The sequence below is a fragment of the Triplophysa dalaica genome, chromosome 17 (genome assembly GCF_015846415.1).
Source record: "Triplophysa dalaica isolate WHDGS20190420 chromosome 17, ASM1584641v1, whole genome shotgun sequence".
NCBI lineage: Eukaryota > Metazoa > Chordata > Actinopteri > Cypriniformes > Nemacheilidae > Triplophysa > Triplophysa dalaica.
This window is the reverse complement of record NC_079558.1, coordinates 22,575,197-22,590,388: the sequence shown is the minus strand read 5'-3', so window position 1 is coordinate 22,590,388 and position 15,192 is coordinate 22,575,197. Positions and strand designations below refer to the sequence as shown.

Genomic DNA, 15,192 nt, shown 5'->3' with positions numbered 1-15,192 from the left:
GGTTTGATGCTAACTGGATTTCATTAGCTCTGTACTTGTACTCTGCATAATGACAATAAAGTTGAAACTAATCTAATCTAATATTCAGGTGTATCACATCACATAAAAATAATGGGCTATATACTTTTTAGTATTTACTATAGTAAATAGTACTATATTAGAGCTGTAGAATATTATGCTTATTATCACACTCTATTAACACATACTATATAGCTATAGTTAATTTATAAACTTTATAAATCTTCTAGTATTCTTTAACATTTACTTTGGTAAAGTAAAAAAACAGTACTTTATCTAGGAAATTTACAATACAGTTTGATATAATAAATACTATATAATGTATTTTTTCATGTGAAAGTGTAAAATAAAAGTAGTTTCAAAGAAGGTAGCTACTTTTTAATAGTAACATGTAGTGTAGCGAACTACTTTTTCAGATGAATAGCTAAGCTGTAACTTAACTACTGGCTTATTTTACTACAATTTTAAAGTAGCTTCCCCAACACTGCGAGAAGCTGTGTGTGTGTGTGTTCTGTACCTCTCGACGGGGTCTCTTAATATGACGATGAGTCGAGCGTCAGGCTGCAGACCGTGAATGAAGTCCTGATTAAGAAGTGGAGGCTCCGCCTCTGTGCTGTTGTCATGGAGATGGAACCAAGCGTTGTTGTCCCACATAGTGGAAGCGCTGCCCTCACCTGTCAAACACACATATCATGACAAACACGGCTAAAAGTCATCAATCTGAACACAAATCATGAATGTAAACGTCATGAAGAGAAGGTTCACCTGTGATGATGTGACTGCTGGAGTCTTGAATATCAGCAGCCGCTAAATCAAACAAATCCAAATAATCCTGCAGCCCATAGTGTGTGTGTACACCTCCAGCGGAACCCATGATTCCTGCAAACACACACGTCTGGTTTATTATCTCCGTGGGGACAGTCCATAGGCGCAATGTTTTTTATACTGTACAAACTGTACACAGAATATTTTGTTTGTTTGTTTTTTCTGTACGATTAATACCCTTTTTTGCCCATTGGACACGAGTCCCCATGAGTTAGTGTGCATTCAGGTTTAGGTCCCGACCCACCCACACACACACATGAGCTTGTGATTTCATCTTCCTCTCATTTGTCCTTAACATGTTTCACAAATAACTTTTCTTGAATTAAGGGAAAGACAAACACACCGTATCTCTTTCTGCTCCACCAGTGCGGTTCCTTCAGTGATGCCAGCCGGACGTCAGGATGAAGTCTCAATCGGTTGAACACATCCGTCGTTCCACATTTGGGTTGACCGATGATGTAGAAGTACGGCAGACAGCGGAAGCGATAGAGTTCCCCCCCATCACCGACTCTGAGATGTTTTGTGAAGGTGCGTCTCAGACGCTGAAAGACGCCTCGCATGTGATGGAAGTAATGGCCGAACAGATTAGAAGCATACGGATCCGAGCTTCCGTCTCCATGATACTCCTCGTACCAGCAGGGATTTTTCACTTCAGGTAAAAAGTGTCGAGGAACCACAGAGAACATCTAGAAGAAGATCCCAGAGAAAGATGTTTGTCTCTAACATTCACTCAGTGATGGGAGAAGAGTCTGGAACAAAACTCAGATTTGATTTGCTGGTTTTATATCATGCTGACTCATGAGAAGATGAACTCACGTGTGGATCTTCTGAGAGCATCAGCGACATGTCAGGAGGTGTTCTGGTTTTGATCTTCATCAGCGCATGTCTGATCGAGGGGGCGGAGGGTGAGCTGCTCCTCCTCCTCTCACCGGACAGCACATAAGCGCTGGAGATGATGATGAAGAGCAGGATGAAGATGGCGAGCGAGCGGAAGGATGAGGAGTGAAGGATGAGAGAGAAACTCATGATGAGCATCTGGCGCTTTCAACCTGATGACACGACACAAAAAAATGTGAGCTTAAGTCATTGATTGTTTTCTATGAGATCATTAACTTCATCCTTCTGAAAAATCCAATCTAATCATCTTTCATTTTGACTTAAGTAAGCTCATGTGCGAGATCAAACACTCAAGTACATGATGACAGACCCTGAGTGACTCAAATCTTCTTTCCTCTGGTTCTGTCGGTTCTAGAACATGTCTGAAGAGTTTAAGTTCTTCTTAAGTTTTTGACAGTGACAATCAATCAGGTTTGTTTTTCAGAAGACACACGTCTGCATCGGTGTATAAAGTGTGTTATTAGAAATTTATTATTAATTGTTATTAATATCATGTTATGTTATAAAGAAACGCTACAAATATTTTTCTAATATAAAAAGAGTATCTATAATATTTATTCATTGTGGCTATCTTTGTTACAAAACGGGTAGATTTGTTGAGATGTTTTGTATAACTTTATAAATCCGGCTTTCAAACCATCACACCACAACTGCCCTGAACACACTTCACATGTATCATAAATATCAAATATTACCTGTGTGTGGAGAAGAGCGTTGAGTCCTGAAGTCACTATCGGTGTTCACACTGTTCATGTGTCCAATCTGGGATATTTGGGGATGTACTATGACCTCATTAAAAGTCACTGGATGGTTCTTGACCGTAAGAGAATGTGCGCCACATGAAGGTTTGTCCTCTATTTTCAATGTGATGTGACGTGAAATCTTTCCTGAAAACACACATCAGCAAAAAACACTATTCTTGAGAACCGGCGAGTGTGTTACTCATCATGACATCACTGCTATGACTCCATGTTTAAAACAAGATTCACTAACACATTCTTCACTTTTGTTGTTCTTTTAATCTTTCTGACAACAGAGAACCAGTCGAATGAAGAATAGTTCATTTAATAAATTAATATTAACATAAATTAAAGAACATATAAATAGTTATGTTATTAGACACTAGACAAACACAGACCGGAAGCATGGTTTAAAGTGGTCATATGGCACAAACATGTGTTTTTCTGTGTCTTTGGCGTGTTATTTACATTTAGTCATTTGTCAGACGCTTTTATCCAAAGTGACTTACAGTGCACTTATTACAGGGACAATCCCCCTGGAGCAACATGGAGTAAAGTGTCTTGCTCAAGGACACACTGGTGGTGGCTGCTGGGATCGAACCAGCAACCTTTGATTTACCAGTTCAGTGGTTTAACCCACTAGTCCACCATCTCACACAAGTTATGAGTTATAAGTTGCTCATGCATGTATTAGACACATCAAATTGCAGAAATGAAAGTGTGAGAATAAAAGAGTCATTCATTCTGAAAGCAAATGCTCACCCAGACCTGCCTGAAACGCCTCATGTAACCATATCCCCACAAATATACATTTTTATTTTATTTAAATAGTCGGGACCAGTGGCACTTTAAGAGGATATTTAAACCACTTTGCATATTTAAAAATATTTGTTTAATCTATAAAATATTATACTTACCTTGACAAAACTTATAGTGAGTTGTACTCATGACCCGAAGGTTGCTTGTTCGATCCTCAGGGCAGGCGGGTAATGACTGAGGCGCCCTTGAGCAAGGCACTTTTACCCCTACTTGCTCCCCGGACGCTGCAGTGTTAGCTGCCCACTGCTCCGGCTGTACGTGTGTTCACTAGTCACTGGATGGGTTAAATGCAGAGGTCACATGGGTATGGGTCACCAAACCTGACAAATAGGTCACTTTCACACTTTCACAAATAACCAACCATCCAAACCAACTTTTCAGTGCATGTTTTTATTTATCTAATAAGACCAAACAATGTTTTCAGAAACTCTTTATAATGAACAGGGGGTAAAAAGTAACAGCACCACCATTAAAGACCAATAAGTGCCTCTTGTGCAAAAGACTAGATTCAGTGTTTGACTAGCTTCAGTGTTTAACTAGCTTCAGTGTCTGTCTAGCTTCAGTGTTTGACTAGCTTCAGTGTTTGACTAGCTTCAGTGTTTGTCTAGCTTCAGTGTTTGTCTAGCTTCAGTGTTTGACTAGCTTCAGTGTTTGACTAGTTTCAGTGTTTGTCTAGCTTCAGTGTTTGTCTAGCTTCAGTGTTTGACTAGCTTCAGTGTTTGACTAGTTTCAGTGTTGTCTAGCTTCAGTGTTTGACTAGCTTCAGTGTGTGACTAGCTTCAGTGTGTGACTAGTTTCAGTGTTTGTCTAGCTTCAGTGTTTGTCTAGCTTCAGTCTTGACTAGCTTCAGTGTTTGACTAGCTTCAGTGTTTGACTAGCTTCAGTGTTTGACTAGTTTCAGTGTGTGACTAGTTTCAGTGTTTGACTAGTTTCAGTGTTTGACTAGCTTCAGTGTTTGACTAGTTTCAGTGTTTGACTAGCTTCAGTGTTTGACTAGCTTCAGTGTTTGACTAGTTTCAGTGTGTGACTAGTTTCAGTGTTTGACTAGTTTCAGTGTTTGACTAGCTTCAGTGTTTGACTATCTTCAGTGTTTGACTAGTTTCAGTGTGTGACTAGTTTCAGTGTTTGACTAGTTTCAGTGTTTGACTAGTTTCAGTGTTTGACTAGTTTCAGTGTTTGACTAGCTTCAGTGTTTGACTAGTTTCAGTGTTTGACTAGTTTCAGTGTTTGACTAGTTTCAGTGTTTGACTAGCTTTCACTAGTTTCAGTGTTTAAACGCCTTTACATGGATCCATTATGCGAGCTGTCTCTTTAATACCACGTGGGTTATACACATGTTGCTGCTGATTAGGCTGATATTCTTGACACGCCCACCAAACAAGAGAAAACGCATCTCAGACCCTTCTGCACACCGTTTCCCGGAAACCATAGCAAAACGTTGTGCACTGATGTTTGCTTTTACATCAGTTTTCAAAACTTATTATGAAATATCTAATATTCAGATGGTCAAACATGTGAATGTGTTTTGGTGTTTAAACACATTCTCTCTCTCACACTCTCTCTCTCTCTTTCTCTATCTCTCTCACACACTATCTCTCTCTCACACTCTCACTCTCTCTTTCTCTATCTCTCTCACACACTCTCTCTCTCTCACACTCTCTCTCTCTCTTTCTCTATCTCTCACACACACTCTCTCTCTCTCTCTCTCTCTAACACACTCTCTCTCTCTCACACTCTCTATCTCTCACTCTCTCTCTCTCTCTCACACACTCTCTCTCTCTCTCACACTCTCTCTCTCACACACTCTCTCTCTCTCTTCACACTCTCTCTCACACTCTTTCTCTATCTCTCACACTCTCTCTCACACACTCTTTCTCTCTCTCTCTCACACACACTCTCTCTTTCTCTATCTCTCACACACTCTCTCTCTCTCTCTCACACACTCTCTCTTTCTCTATCTCTCACACACACTCTCTCTTTCACACTCTCTCTCTCACACTCTTTCTCTCTCTCTCTCACACACTCCCTCTTTCTCTATCTCTCACACACTCTCTCTTTCTCTATCTCTCACACTCTCTCTCTCACACACACTCTCTCTCTCTCTCTCTCACTCTTTCTCTATCTCTCACACACTCTCTCTCTCTCACACACTCTCTCTTTCTCTATCTCTCACACTCTCTCTCTCACACACACACTCTCTCTCTCTCTCTCTCTCTCTCTCACTCTCTTTCTCTGTTTATAAAACACAGTATAAATAACCTGCAAAACAAACAAGAAGTATTTCAGCAGATTTATTTAAGGGCAGACAGAGAGAGAAAACATCATCTGTTGTGTAATATACACACAAACACCCGTCTCTCTCATGACTGTTGAAAGAATGTCAGTAAACATGTGAAAAAAACACACTTCATGTACATTTCAGTTCTGCTTTAACAGATTTCTCACTGGCATTAAAGTGCATGATTCTCTCACTCTAGGGAGATAAACACATTTCTATTCAAGTTTCTACTGAAAAGGTCCAAAACTAGAGAATTTCAATATATAGTAAATTATTTTTGAATTAATATTCAAAGCGCATTTCTTCTGAACATCTGCACATCAGCAGTTCTAAACACTGTAACAATGATGTGAAGATTTTCTCTCTGAATAAATATCTGAACTGTAAACATCACAGATTTTTCTCATGAGAACATCCACACCAATGAACGATTCCTGTAACAGCACTACACACACAAACTAAAAGAGCAAACGCTGGTAAAATCACATGGTCGTGAAATTTAAAATGACATAATGGTTCTGCTGATGATGTCCACACATTCTCTGATCTCATCTTCTTTAATAATAAGGGGCGGAGCAAATCTGATGATGTCACACTGAGTGGGCTTGGCCAGCAGTCCGTTTTCACGGAGACGTAGACACACTCTCCAGGCGTCATAGTCTAAAAGAGACGAGAGGGTGAGATGAAGAAGAAAGCCGTCCACCATCTGCGTGAGGTGTCTGAAATAACCTCAATAAAACCCACACGAGGTGCTCAACATTTAATGATTATTTATTTATCATTCAGTCAAACACAAACACTAACTCATTCTATACATTCACATGTGAAACAGCTTGTGCTGCTCTTAGAGAAGACCCGGGGCCGGGTGCATAAAATGCTTAAACTAGTCTTACAATCTCAAGAATTCTTTAAGTCGGTCACATAAAACCTTAGATTGGTGAAATCTGAAATGTAAGGCACATTTCAACCTCATGTTGTGTCGATCACATTTACACACCGCCTTCCATATTTTTGTCCGTCATAAAAAAATCTGGACTAGCGTCGAAGCATTTTGAGAGGCGTTGTGATTATTCAGAGACACTGTACAGGCGAGCGGCAAATACGAAAAATGCATACGAAAATTTCGGGCTGTATGTGCAAAGCCCTTAAGTGTGTACTCTCACCTGTCCCGGCTGCTCTCGACTGTGCCCACTCCCCCGCTGGCTCTTTACCACCCGCGCATGCTTTCATCGATACCATGCGACTGCTTTGAAGCAAACGTACACAAAGAGATCCCTCTCAACACAACGGAATCCTTCGCAATGTTGAGTTTATTAGAGGTGTTTAACTTCATGCGTGCGCTGCACACACACATCTGCTTAAATGACGTCATTGTCATATGACAGTAAACGGCTCATTATGCTTTTAAATCACCTTCTTGTACTTTATGATCCTAAAGACTATCATCACAACCGTTGGACTATGTTTGACAAACCTGGAGTAGTTTTGGCTGTGATGACACACGCCTGCATGTGTAAGTGTGCGGTTTATCAGTTTTTTACAGTGACAGTTGAATCTCAGGGAGAAATTTAAACAGTTGGATAATTTAAGTCATGCTTTCAGTTCTGTGCTCACACTGTGTGTGTACCGAGCACCTCCACACCGTGCTCTGGCCCACCTCTTTCCAAGCGAGCCAGGGACCGCTAAACTAACAATGCCCGGGGGCGATACAGAGCAGTCACACTAGTCAAATGAAGCGGGCTTAAGGGGTCAAACATGCTCAGGCACAGTTCAGATGGCCTAGTGAGAGTTCACCCTCAGACTGATCAGTGCTAGTCTGTGACAATCGTTTAAGACACTCTTAACTTGTGGCTATGTTTATGCACCTGGCCCTTGATGAACGGGATGTTTTTATGGTTCTGATGTGTGTGTGTGTCACCTTTACTCTCTTTGATGATGATGGCGTTCAGAAGGCCTTTCCCCCGCACAACGCTCACAATCTCTCTGGGCAGTTTCCTCAGTTCGGCTCTCAGGATCGCACCCATTCTCTCAGCGTTCTCAGCCAGTTTCTCTTCCTCCAGAACCTGCAGTGATGTAAAGAGACATTCTCTCATTCTGCAGATATTATGTGAGGAATAATCTACACAATTACATTGAAGGGTTTATTTCTCAATAATTGTTTACATTGCACTACAGGGCTGCCATGCATGACTGAACTGTACACACCAGAACTTCATGTTATCTGCTCTACCGGACTGTTTACACACACACAGCATCATTTGCACTCTATACTGCTCACTTGCACACCAGGAATATTACACTGAATGCTCATTTGCACTAATGGACTACTCTCATAACTGCATTACCTCATCTACTGCACTGTAACTTTCATAACTGCACCAACTTCTCTACTGCACTGTAACTCATGTATTGCATTACTGCATCTATTGCATAACTTACTGCATCTACTCATCTATTGCACTATAACTTCAATAACTGCATTAACTCATCTACTGCACTGTAACTGCATAACTGCATCTACTCATCTATTGCAGGGGTTTCCAAACTTTTCAGACCACGACCCCCAATATTAGACTGCTGACGACCCGCGACCCCCCCCCCTCCTCCCCCTCCTTTCTCCTCTTTGTGTTTTCCTCCAACAGCTTGTAAGGATTTGCGATTAGGTTACATACTGACAGAGCTAAAACAAAAAGGAACACAATCTCTAAGCCAGGCTATTTTATTAACAAATTATGGACAAAAACAAATACATCCCATAACTGTGAAATGCTTAAAGACAGAATACGAACAAGCTGCCTGTAACACGCATACAACAATAACTTTGTATTCAGAAAAAAACGCCTAATGTGATGAATGGGCGCTGTGCGCGGAGCAAAGCAGATCGCCACCCGCAGATCATATTCCAACCGCAGATCATATTCCACGTTAAGCCGTGAACTGTGTTTATTCTTAATGTAAGTCAGCGCGGAGAATGTCTTTTCGCATAAATACGTTGAGCCAAATTGCATGAGTACATCCAACGCGGCTTTCGACAACTGTGGATATTCCAGCGCGACAGAAACCCAGAACTCATCCAGCGTCTTGCTGTCAAATGCCGTCCTCAGGATTCAATCGGATGAAAGTTCTATCAGCGCATCTTCCATATCTGACGCCAGATTATTTGCCGTGGTTACATTAAATGGTGACCTTATCCAGTCATATTGGTCGGGAAGTTTTATTTCCAGTTTATTTTAATTATCCTAAATTTATACTCGCATCATTACTACCTTTTTTAACATATACAATTTTATTTTTTTTATTTTTAAGTTTCTGTAAATCATCTCGCGACCCCCCGTCCTCCACTACGTGACCCCCCGGGGGGTCGCGACCCCCACTTTGGGAACCACTGATCTATTGCACTATAACTTCAATAACTGCATTAACTCATGTACTGCACCGTACCTTTAATAACCGCATAACACGTACACACACCGTACACACACACAAGCATACACAAACACACACACTGACCTCTAGAGCGGCGATAGCGACCTGACAGGCCAGAGGATTTCCTCCATATGTGGATCCATGTTCTCCAGGTTTAATGGTCAACATCACCTCATCATCACACAACACCGCAGACACCTGAAACATACCACAAACACACACTTCCATTCACTGTCTGTCAGTGGACATGTTTATATATCCCGGTGGGGACATAAACCTGAATATACACCAACTCATGGGGACTCGCGTCACTATGGAGACCAAAACTGAGGTCTCCATGTGCACAAAATCTGTTCAATTGTACAGAACGATCATGTTTGAAAATCTAAAACTGGAAAAAGTTTTGTAGGATATTTAGGTTTAGGGGATCAAATATACAGTTTGTATAGTATACAACATTAAGCATATGGACTGTCCCCATGGAGTGTGTGTGTGTGTGTCTCACAGGATACACTCCTCCGGACAGAGCTTTTCCCAGCACCAGTAGATCCGGTCTAACACCCTCATGATCCACAGCCAAACGCCGTCCAGTACGAGCCAAACCGGTCTGAACCTCGTCAGCGATTAACAAAACCTGTAAACACAAAGACATCAGTAGGACACAAACACACCGAGGCTGTGACACACACGTCTCCTCCTGAGATATAAAGTGTGTGTGTGGTGTTACTTGCGTTGTGTTTAGTGCACAGCTCTCGGACTTTTGTGAGGTATCCAGCATCAGGGACGATGACACCGGCTTCACCTTGAATGGGCTCCACCATGAATGCAGCAACATGAGGATCCTGCAGCGCTTTCTGAACACACGTCTCATTATAAAGTGACATCATCAGGGCTGATACTCAAACACATCATTGTGTTACTATGTTCACTTTCACTTCTGTAGAAATCAACAACACTTGAAGAGTTTATAATCAGAATCACCTTCTGCTCTCCTCATGTCTATGTTATGTTTGTGTACTTCTGTCATTATTGTTGCTTTATTGTAAAAGAAGAGTGTAAACAAGCACACGACTCACTGACAGACTTCAGCAGCTTGAGTTTCATGTTACATATAAACCTGCTGCTTCAGTGAGAGAGAGACGCTGATCATGAAGAACATGTGTGTGAGACTGACACTTTTCATGTTTTATGAGGACTTTAAACCAAACACACTTTCTACATTTGAACATTTTCCCATAAAATTCTGTTAGTTTGATTTATAATCTGCTTCCTCGTGAGGACCAAATAACATCACCACAAGATAAAAAATGACTGCTGTTACTCTCTTGGTTTTGTGTAGGGTTTACCTGGACTACACACACACACACACACACAAAAAAAGACGTACACACACACACACACACACACACACACACACAAAAAGACGTACACACACACACACACACACACAAGGGCATAGCAAACTGAAGGACTGTAGTTGAAGTGTTTATAATCACAGCGAACTCAAATGAACTCAAATCACTTTGAATAAAAACGCCTGCAGAAAATGACATGCATGTAAATGAACACTTATATGAAAATGTGACCACTGTGTGTGTGTGTGTGAGCAGGAATGGAATCAAACCCATGATCTTTAACTGAAACACTGAGCCACAGAAACACACAAACCTTGTGAACTGTACAGTATGAACAACATATCCTGCAATATCAGCTTTATTCATGATGTACATCACAAGTCATATAATAAACCACTACAACTATTTCACTTCTGCATCTCTATATTTGTGTATCATAACATATTGAGCCAAAAACTGAAGTTTGGCCAGACACAAAGCAGAAGTTGCTGTCTTGTGCAGATGGACAACATATGAAGAGTTTGGAACTCCGTTTAAAAAAAAAAAATATTAGTGTGTGTGTGTGTGTGTGTGCGTGCGTATGAATTTCTTAAATGTTTGCTAGGAACCCAAACTTTCCTTTATTGTTGATATTTCTACAAAATGGAACTTTCCATATGTTATCCTCCTTCGTTCTATTATAGTTATTCTGTCGTTTATTGTCGCTGTTGTCTACTTCCTCTTTTCAACCCATCCAAACCAAATCACACTTGTCTAAACCAATAATCTGTTCCTAATCATAAACCAATGAAAGCTGAAGTTGGCAGGGCGACAAGTCGTTCCCCCTCATGCAGGGGTGTCCAATGTCGGTCCTGGAGGGCCACAGTCCTGCAGAGTTTAGCTCCAGGTTGGCTCAACACACTTGTTTTGAAGTTTCTAGTCTGCTTTGTGAGACCTTGATCAGCTGTTCAGGTGTGTTTGATTAGAGTTGAAGCTAAACCTCGCTGGACATAGGCCCTCCAGGACTGACTCTGGACACCCCTGCCCTAATGTGTCATACCGCCCCCTCATCCAAACTGCACTGTGTGTGTGTGTTTGTGTGTGTATCTGGTAAACCCTATGGTATGGAGACAAAATGTTTTTTGAGACATTATTTGGTCCTCATGAGGAAGCAAGCTTATAAATCATACAAAATTAACTTTTTTGAAAATCTAAAAAAGCAGAAAGTTTTGTGTGTGTGCATGTGAGTGTGTGTGTGTGTGTACTTGTACATCTATCTATGTGAGTTTTAGACCAGCAGAGTGAGGACTAAGAGAGTAAAGTGAGGACATTTTGGCAGGTCCTCACTTTCTGAGACCCCTTTAAAGGGCTGTTTGAGATTCAAGACCTGGTTTTAGGGTTTAGGTTATAATCAGGTTTAGGTTATAATCAGGTTTAGGTTATAATCAGGTTCAGGTTATAATCAGGTTCAGGTTATAATCAGGTTCAGGTTATAATCAGGTTATAATCAGGTTTAGGTTATAATCAGGTTTAGGTTATAATCAGGTTCAGGTTATAATCAGGTTTAGGTTATAATCAGGTTCAGGTTATAATCAGGTTCAGGTTATAATCAGGTTCAGGTTATAATCAGGTTATAATCAGGTTTAGGTTATAATCAGGTTCAGGTTATAATCAGGTTATAATCAGGTTTAGGTTATAATCAGGTTCAGGTTATAATCATGTTTAGGTTATAATCAGGTTTAGGTAATAATCAGGTTTAGGTTATAATCAGGTTTAGGTTATAATCAGGTTCAGGTTATAATCAGGTTATAATCAGGTTTAGGTTATAATCAGGTTTAGGTTATAATCAGGTTTTGGTTATAATCAGGTTTAGGTTATAATCAGGTTTAGGTTATAATCAGGTTTAGGTTATAATCAGGTTTAGGTTATAATCAGGTTCAGGTTATAATCAGGTTTAGGTTATAATCAGGTTTAGGTTATAATCAGGTTCAGGTTATAATCAGGTTATAATCAGGTTTTGGTTATAATCAGGTTCAGGTTATAACCAGGTTCAGGTTATAATCAGGTTAAGGTTATAATCAGGTTTAGGTTATAATCAGGTTAAGGTTATAATCAGGTTTAGGTTATAATCAGGTTAAGGTTATAATCAGGTTTAGGTTATGATCAGGTTTAGGTTATAATCAGGTTCAGGTTATAATCAGGTTATAATCAGGTTTAGGTTATAATCAGGTTTAGGTTATAATCAGGTTCAGGTTATAATCAGGTTATAATCAGGTTTAGGTTATAATCATGTTTAGGTTATAATCAGGTTCAGGTTATAATCAGGTTATAATCAGGTTTAGGTTATAATCAGGTTTAGGTTATAATCAGGTTCAGGTTATAATCAGGTTATAATCAGGTTTAGGTTATAATCAGGTTCAGGTTATAATCAGGTTTTGGTTATAATCAGGTTTAGGTTATAATCAGGTTTTGGTCAGGTTTAGGGTGAGGGTTAGGGTCAGGTACTCACTTCTGATGGTTGGGGTAAGGGGTTAGAGATTGCATTGCGTCGATGTATGTCCTCATAAAGATAGCTGTGCAAGCATGTGTGTGTGTGTGTGTGTGTGTGGGTTAGTGTGAGTTGTACCTCTAGTGCAGGAATGTCATTATAGGGAACAAGATGAAATCCAGGCATGAACGGGCCGAAGCCGTCATAACTGCTGGGGTCAGTTGAGCTGGAGATCGCTGCCATCGTACGACCCCAGAAGTTCCCCACTGAAGAACACATGAACATCACACCCTGTCATTACAGTAACCAATCACAGAGGCCACATGCAGTCACATGTCTTATAGACGGTACAGAGAGTGTCCCAGAGCAGCTTTAGTGGGGTTTGGCTCTCCCTCTTCACTCACTTGCAAAAATGATCTTTGCTTCATATTTCGGGACCCCCTTCACAGTGTATGCCCACTTCCGGGCGAGTTTACAGGCGGTTTCTCCTCCCTCCACGCCTTAAAGACACAATCACACATCATCAGTTAACATGACCGGGTCCATCAGCACCGGATCATCATCTTGTGACTCTACCTGTGTTCATGGGCAGAACTTTATCATATCCAAACAGAGAGGTGATGTATTCCTCATAAGCCCCCAGCACATCATTGTAGAACGCTCGTGAGGTCAGCGTCAGTCTGGAGGCCTGAGCCGTCAGGGCCGAGATGATTTTCGGGTGACAGTGACCCTGATTGACAGCGCTGTACGCACTGAGAAAATCAAAGTACCTCCGACCCTCCACGTCCCACACAAACACACCTGAAACACATCAGACACACATCAGCGTGATCACACTCACATGAGATTGTGTGTGTGTGTGTGTGTGCGCTCACCCTCTCCTCGCTCCAGGGCCACAGGCAGCGGGTGATAGTTATGAGCGCCGTAGCGTTCCTCGCGGGTGTACACCTCTTCTGACGTCAGCGGACACTCCACACGTTTAGCTCTTGATGTGGCAGAGGAGGACGTCAGTGTCCCAGAATGCAGTGCGCGGCTCAGAATGGGCGTCACGCGATTGACGCTCCTCATCACACTCTTCAGACTGTTCATGATGTTCACACACTAAACACATTTCACCAGCAATTCACAATCATCAATGTCAGATGACACCGCTCACACACATAATATTTCATCTCCTGTCGTTTGTATTATTATATAATATTGATGCAATCATTCTGAGAAATGTGTTGATGTTAAAAGCGTATTGACATCATCACAGGACTGTCTGTGTCACTGGAGCAGATCTTCAGTCAATAAATGACTTCAAGAATGAATTAAGAACCTAATGAAGAAGAAATGACTTATGAGAAGCAGCAGGTGTCTAAAGATTCACGCGCGCGCGTGACAGTCATGACGTGAACGTTTGTTCTGCTGATGGTGTTCTGTATGTATTCTACATTAATTATTAAACTGATTCACCTTGAGTAAGAAATAAACTTTCTACGAAAAACAACGCGATGATTGGCTCTTCAGAAACTGCCCCCAAACACACCCATCAGGAGCCCCTGCCAGGTCTAAAATAAAGACAAGCACGCGCACGAGGGAGGGAGCGCACGCGCACACGCAGACTCCTTATCCAGTTATATATCTTCATCACTTATTCCTTTACACTCATCCTCAATAATACTCAAAACACCATCGTCGTCGTCATTATCATATTATTATTATGATCATAATTCTTCTCGTGTTCCTCTTGCTCTACTGATGCTGATGTATCAGCGCGTCTATACGTCATTATTAATAACTGCGCGTCTGATCCGCGGCGTAATAATGCGACTCAATACGACACATGACGCTTGAGAAGCTTTAACCCGCACTGACATGTGTGTGTGTGTGTCGGGACAGTTTTTACCTGCTGCGGGTCCGTGCGGGTGTATGCGGGTCGCTTCTCTTCCTACTGTGTGCGTGGGGAGTCTCTAACTCTCTTCGGATTATTCAAACGAGCCACGTCACTTTGCGTCCTGACGTCACTAGGGTGAGCGCTGCTCAACTTTTATGACCTTTCTGAAGTATTTCCAACAATGTGAGGAAAAGTGACATCACTATATTGCTTTACTGTAATGTGTGGTGCAGTTGTGCAGTGGTTTAGTGTGTGTTATTATGGTGTTTGATTAGCAGGGTGACGCAACACTCGTGTCGTATTGCCTCAGGCACGAGACATCATTCACACACAGCACTTTAATGTGTTCTTACTATGGCAGTAACATGTTCCTTTAAACGAAGAGTTTGGTTCCAGAATGAGAAAATCATGTTTCTATTATGTTACCATGTTTTTTATTGTGTTTAGTTAGCTGTATTTTTCTGAGTTATTACGGCTTAAATCAAAAC

General features: G+C 41.2%; 2 protein-coding genes across 3 annotated transcripts in view; both read right to left on the bottom strand.

The window, feature by feature from the left end:
- The window catches only part of LOC130439192 (carbohydrate sulfotransferase 15-like), a 7,063-nt gene extending 3,502 nt beyond the window's left edge, over window positions 1-3,561 (bottom strand). For both annotated transcript variants that reach the window (XM_056771668.1, XM_056771669.1), the window contains exons 1-6: window positions 3,398-3,561; window positions 2,436-2,627; window positions 1,660-1,892; window positions 1,187-1,529; window positions 784-897; window positions 536-692 (exon numbers count right to left, since the gene is read on the bottom strand). In XM_056771668.1, coding sequence (XP_056627646.1) covers window positions 536-692; window positions 784-897; window positions 1,187-1,529; window positions 1,660-1,878 — 833 coding nt within the window. In that variant the 5' untranslated portion in view covers window positions 1,879-1,892; window positions 2,436-2,627; window positions 3,398-3,561. The remainder of the gene's footprint in view (window positions 1-535; window positions 693-783; window positions 898-1,186; window positions 1,530-1,659; window positions 1,893-2,435; window positions 2,628-3,397) is intronic.
- A 2,013-nt stretch (window positions 3,562-5,574) lies between these two features.
- On the bottom strand, window positions 5,575-14,851 carry oat (ornithine aminotransferase). Its single transcript, XM_056770472.1, has 10 exons — window positions 14,717-14,851; window positions 13,701-13,926; window positions 13,402-13,626; window positions 13,230-13,325; window positions 12,964-13,091; window positions 9,735-9,857; window positions 9,509-9,637; window positions 9,088-9,201; window positions 7,496-7,640; window positions 5,575-6,237 (listed from the first exon to the last, which is right to left on the bottom strand). The coding sequence occupies exons 2-10, from the start codon at window positions 13,912-13,914 to the stop codon at window positions 6,077-6,079; spliced, it is 1,335 nt and encodes a 444-aa protein (XP_056626450.1). The 5' UTR covers window positions 13,915-13,926; window positions 14,717-14,851; the 3' UTR covers window positions 5,575-6,076.
- Window positions 14,852-15,192: the final 341 nt, after the last annotated feature.

What these genes read in the sequence shown, in the direction of transcription:
- oat (XM_056770472.1), bottom strand. Translation starts at nt 13,914, where the DNA reads ATGAACAGTCTGAAGAGTGTGATGAGGAGCGTCAATCGCGTGACGCCC. An exon ending in AGCAAAGATCATTTTTGCAA is followed by an intron (nt 13,092 to 13,229) that starts GTGAGTGAAGAG and finishes TGTGTTCTTCAG; the next exon opens with TGGGGAACTTCTGGGGTCGT. An exon ending in TGTCCGGAGGAGTGTATCCT is followed by an intron (nt 9,202 to 9,508) that starts GTGAGACACACA and finishes GGTATGTTTCAG; the next exon opens with GTGTCTGCGGTGTTGTGTGA.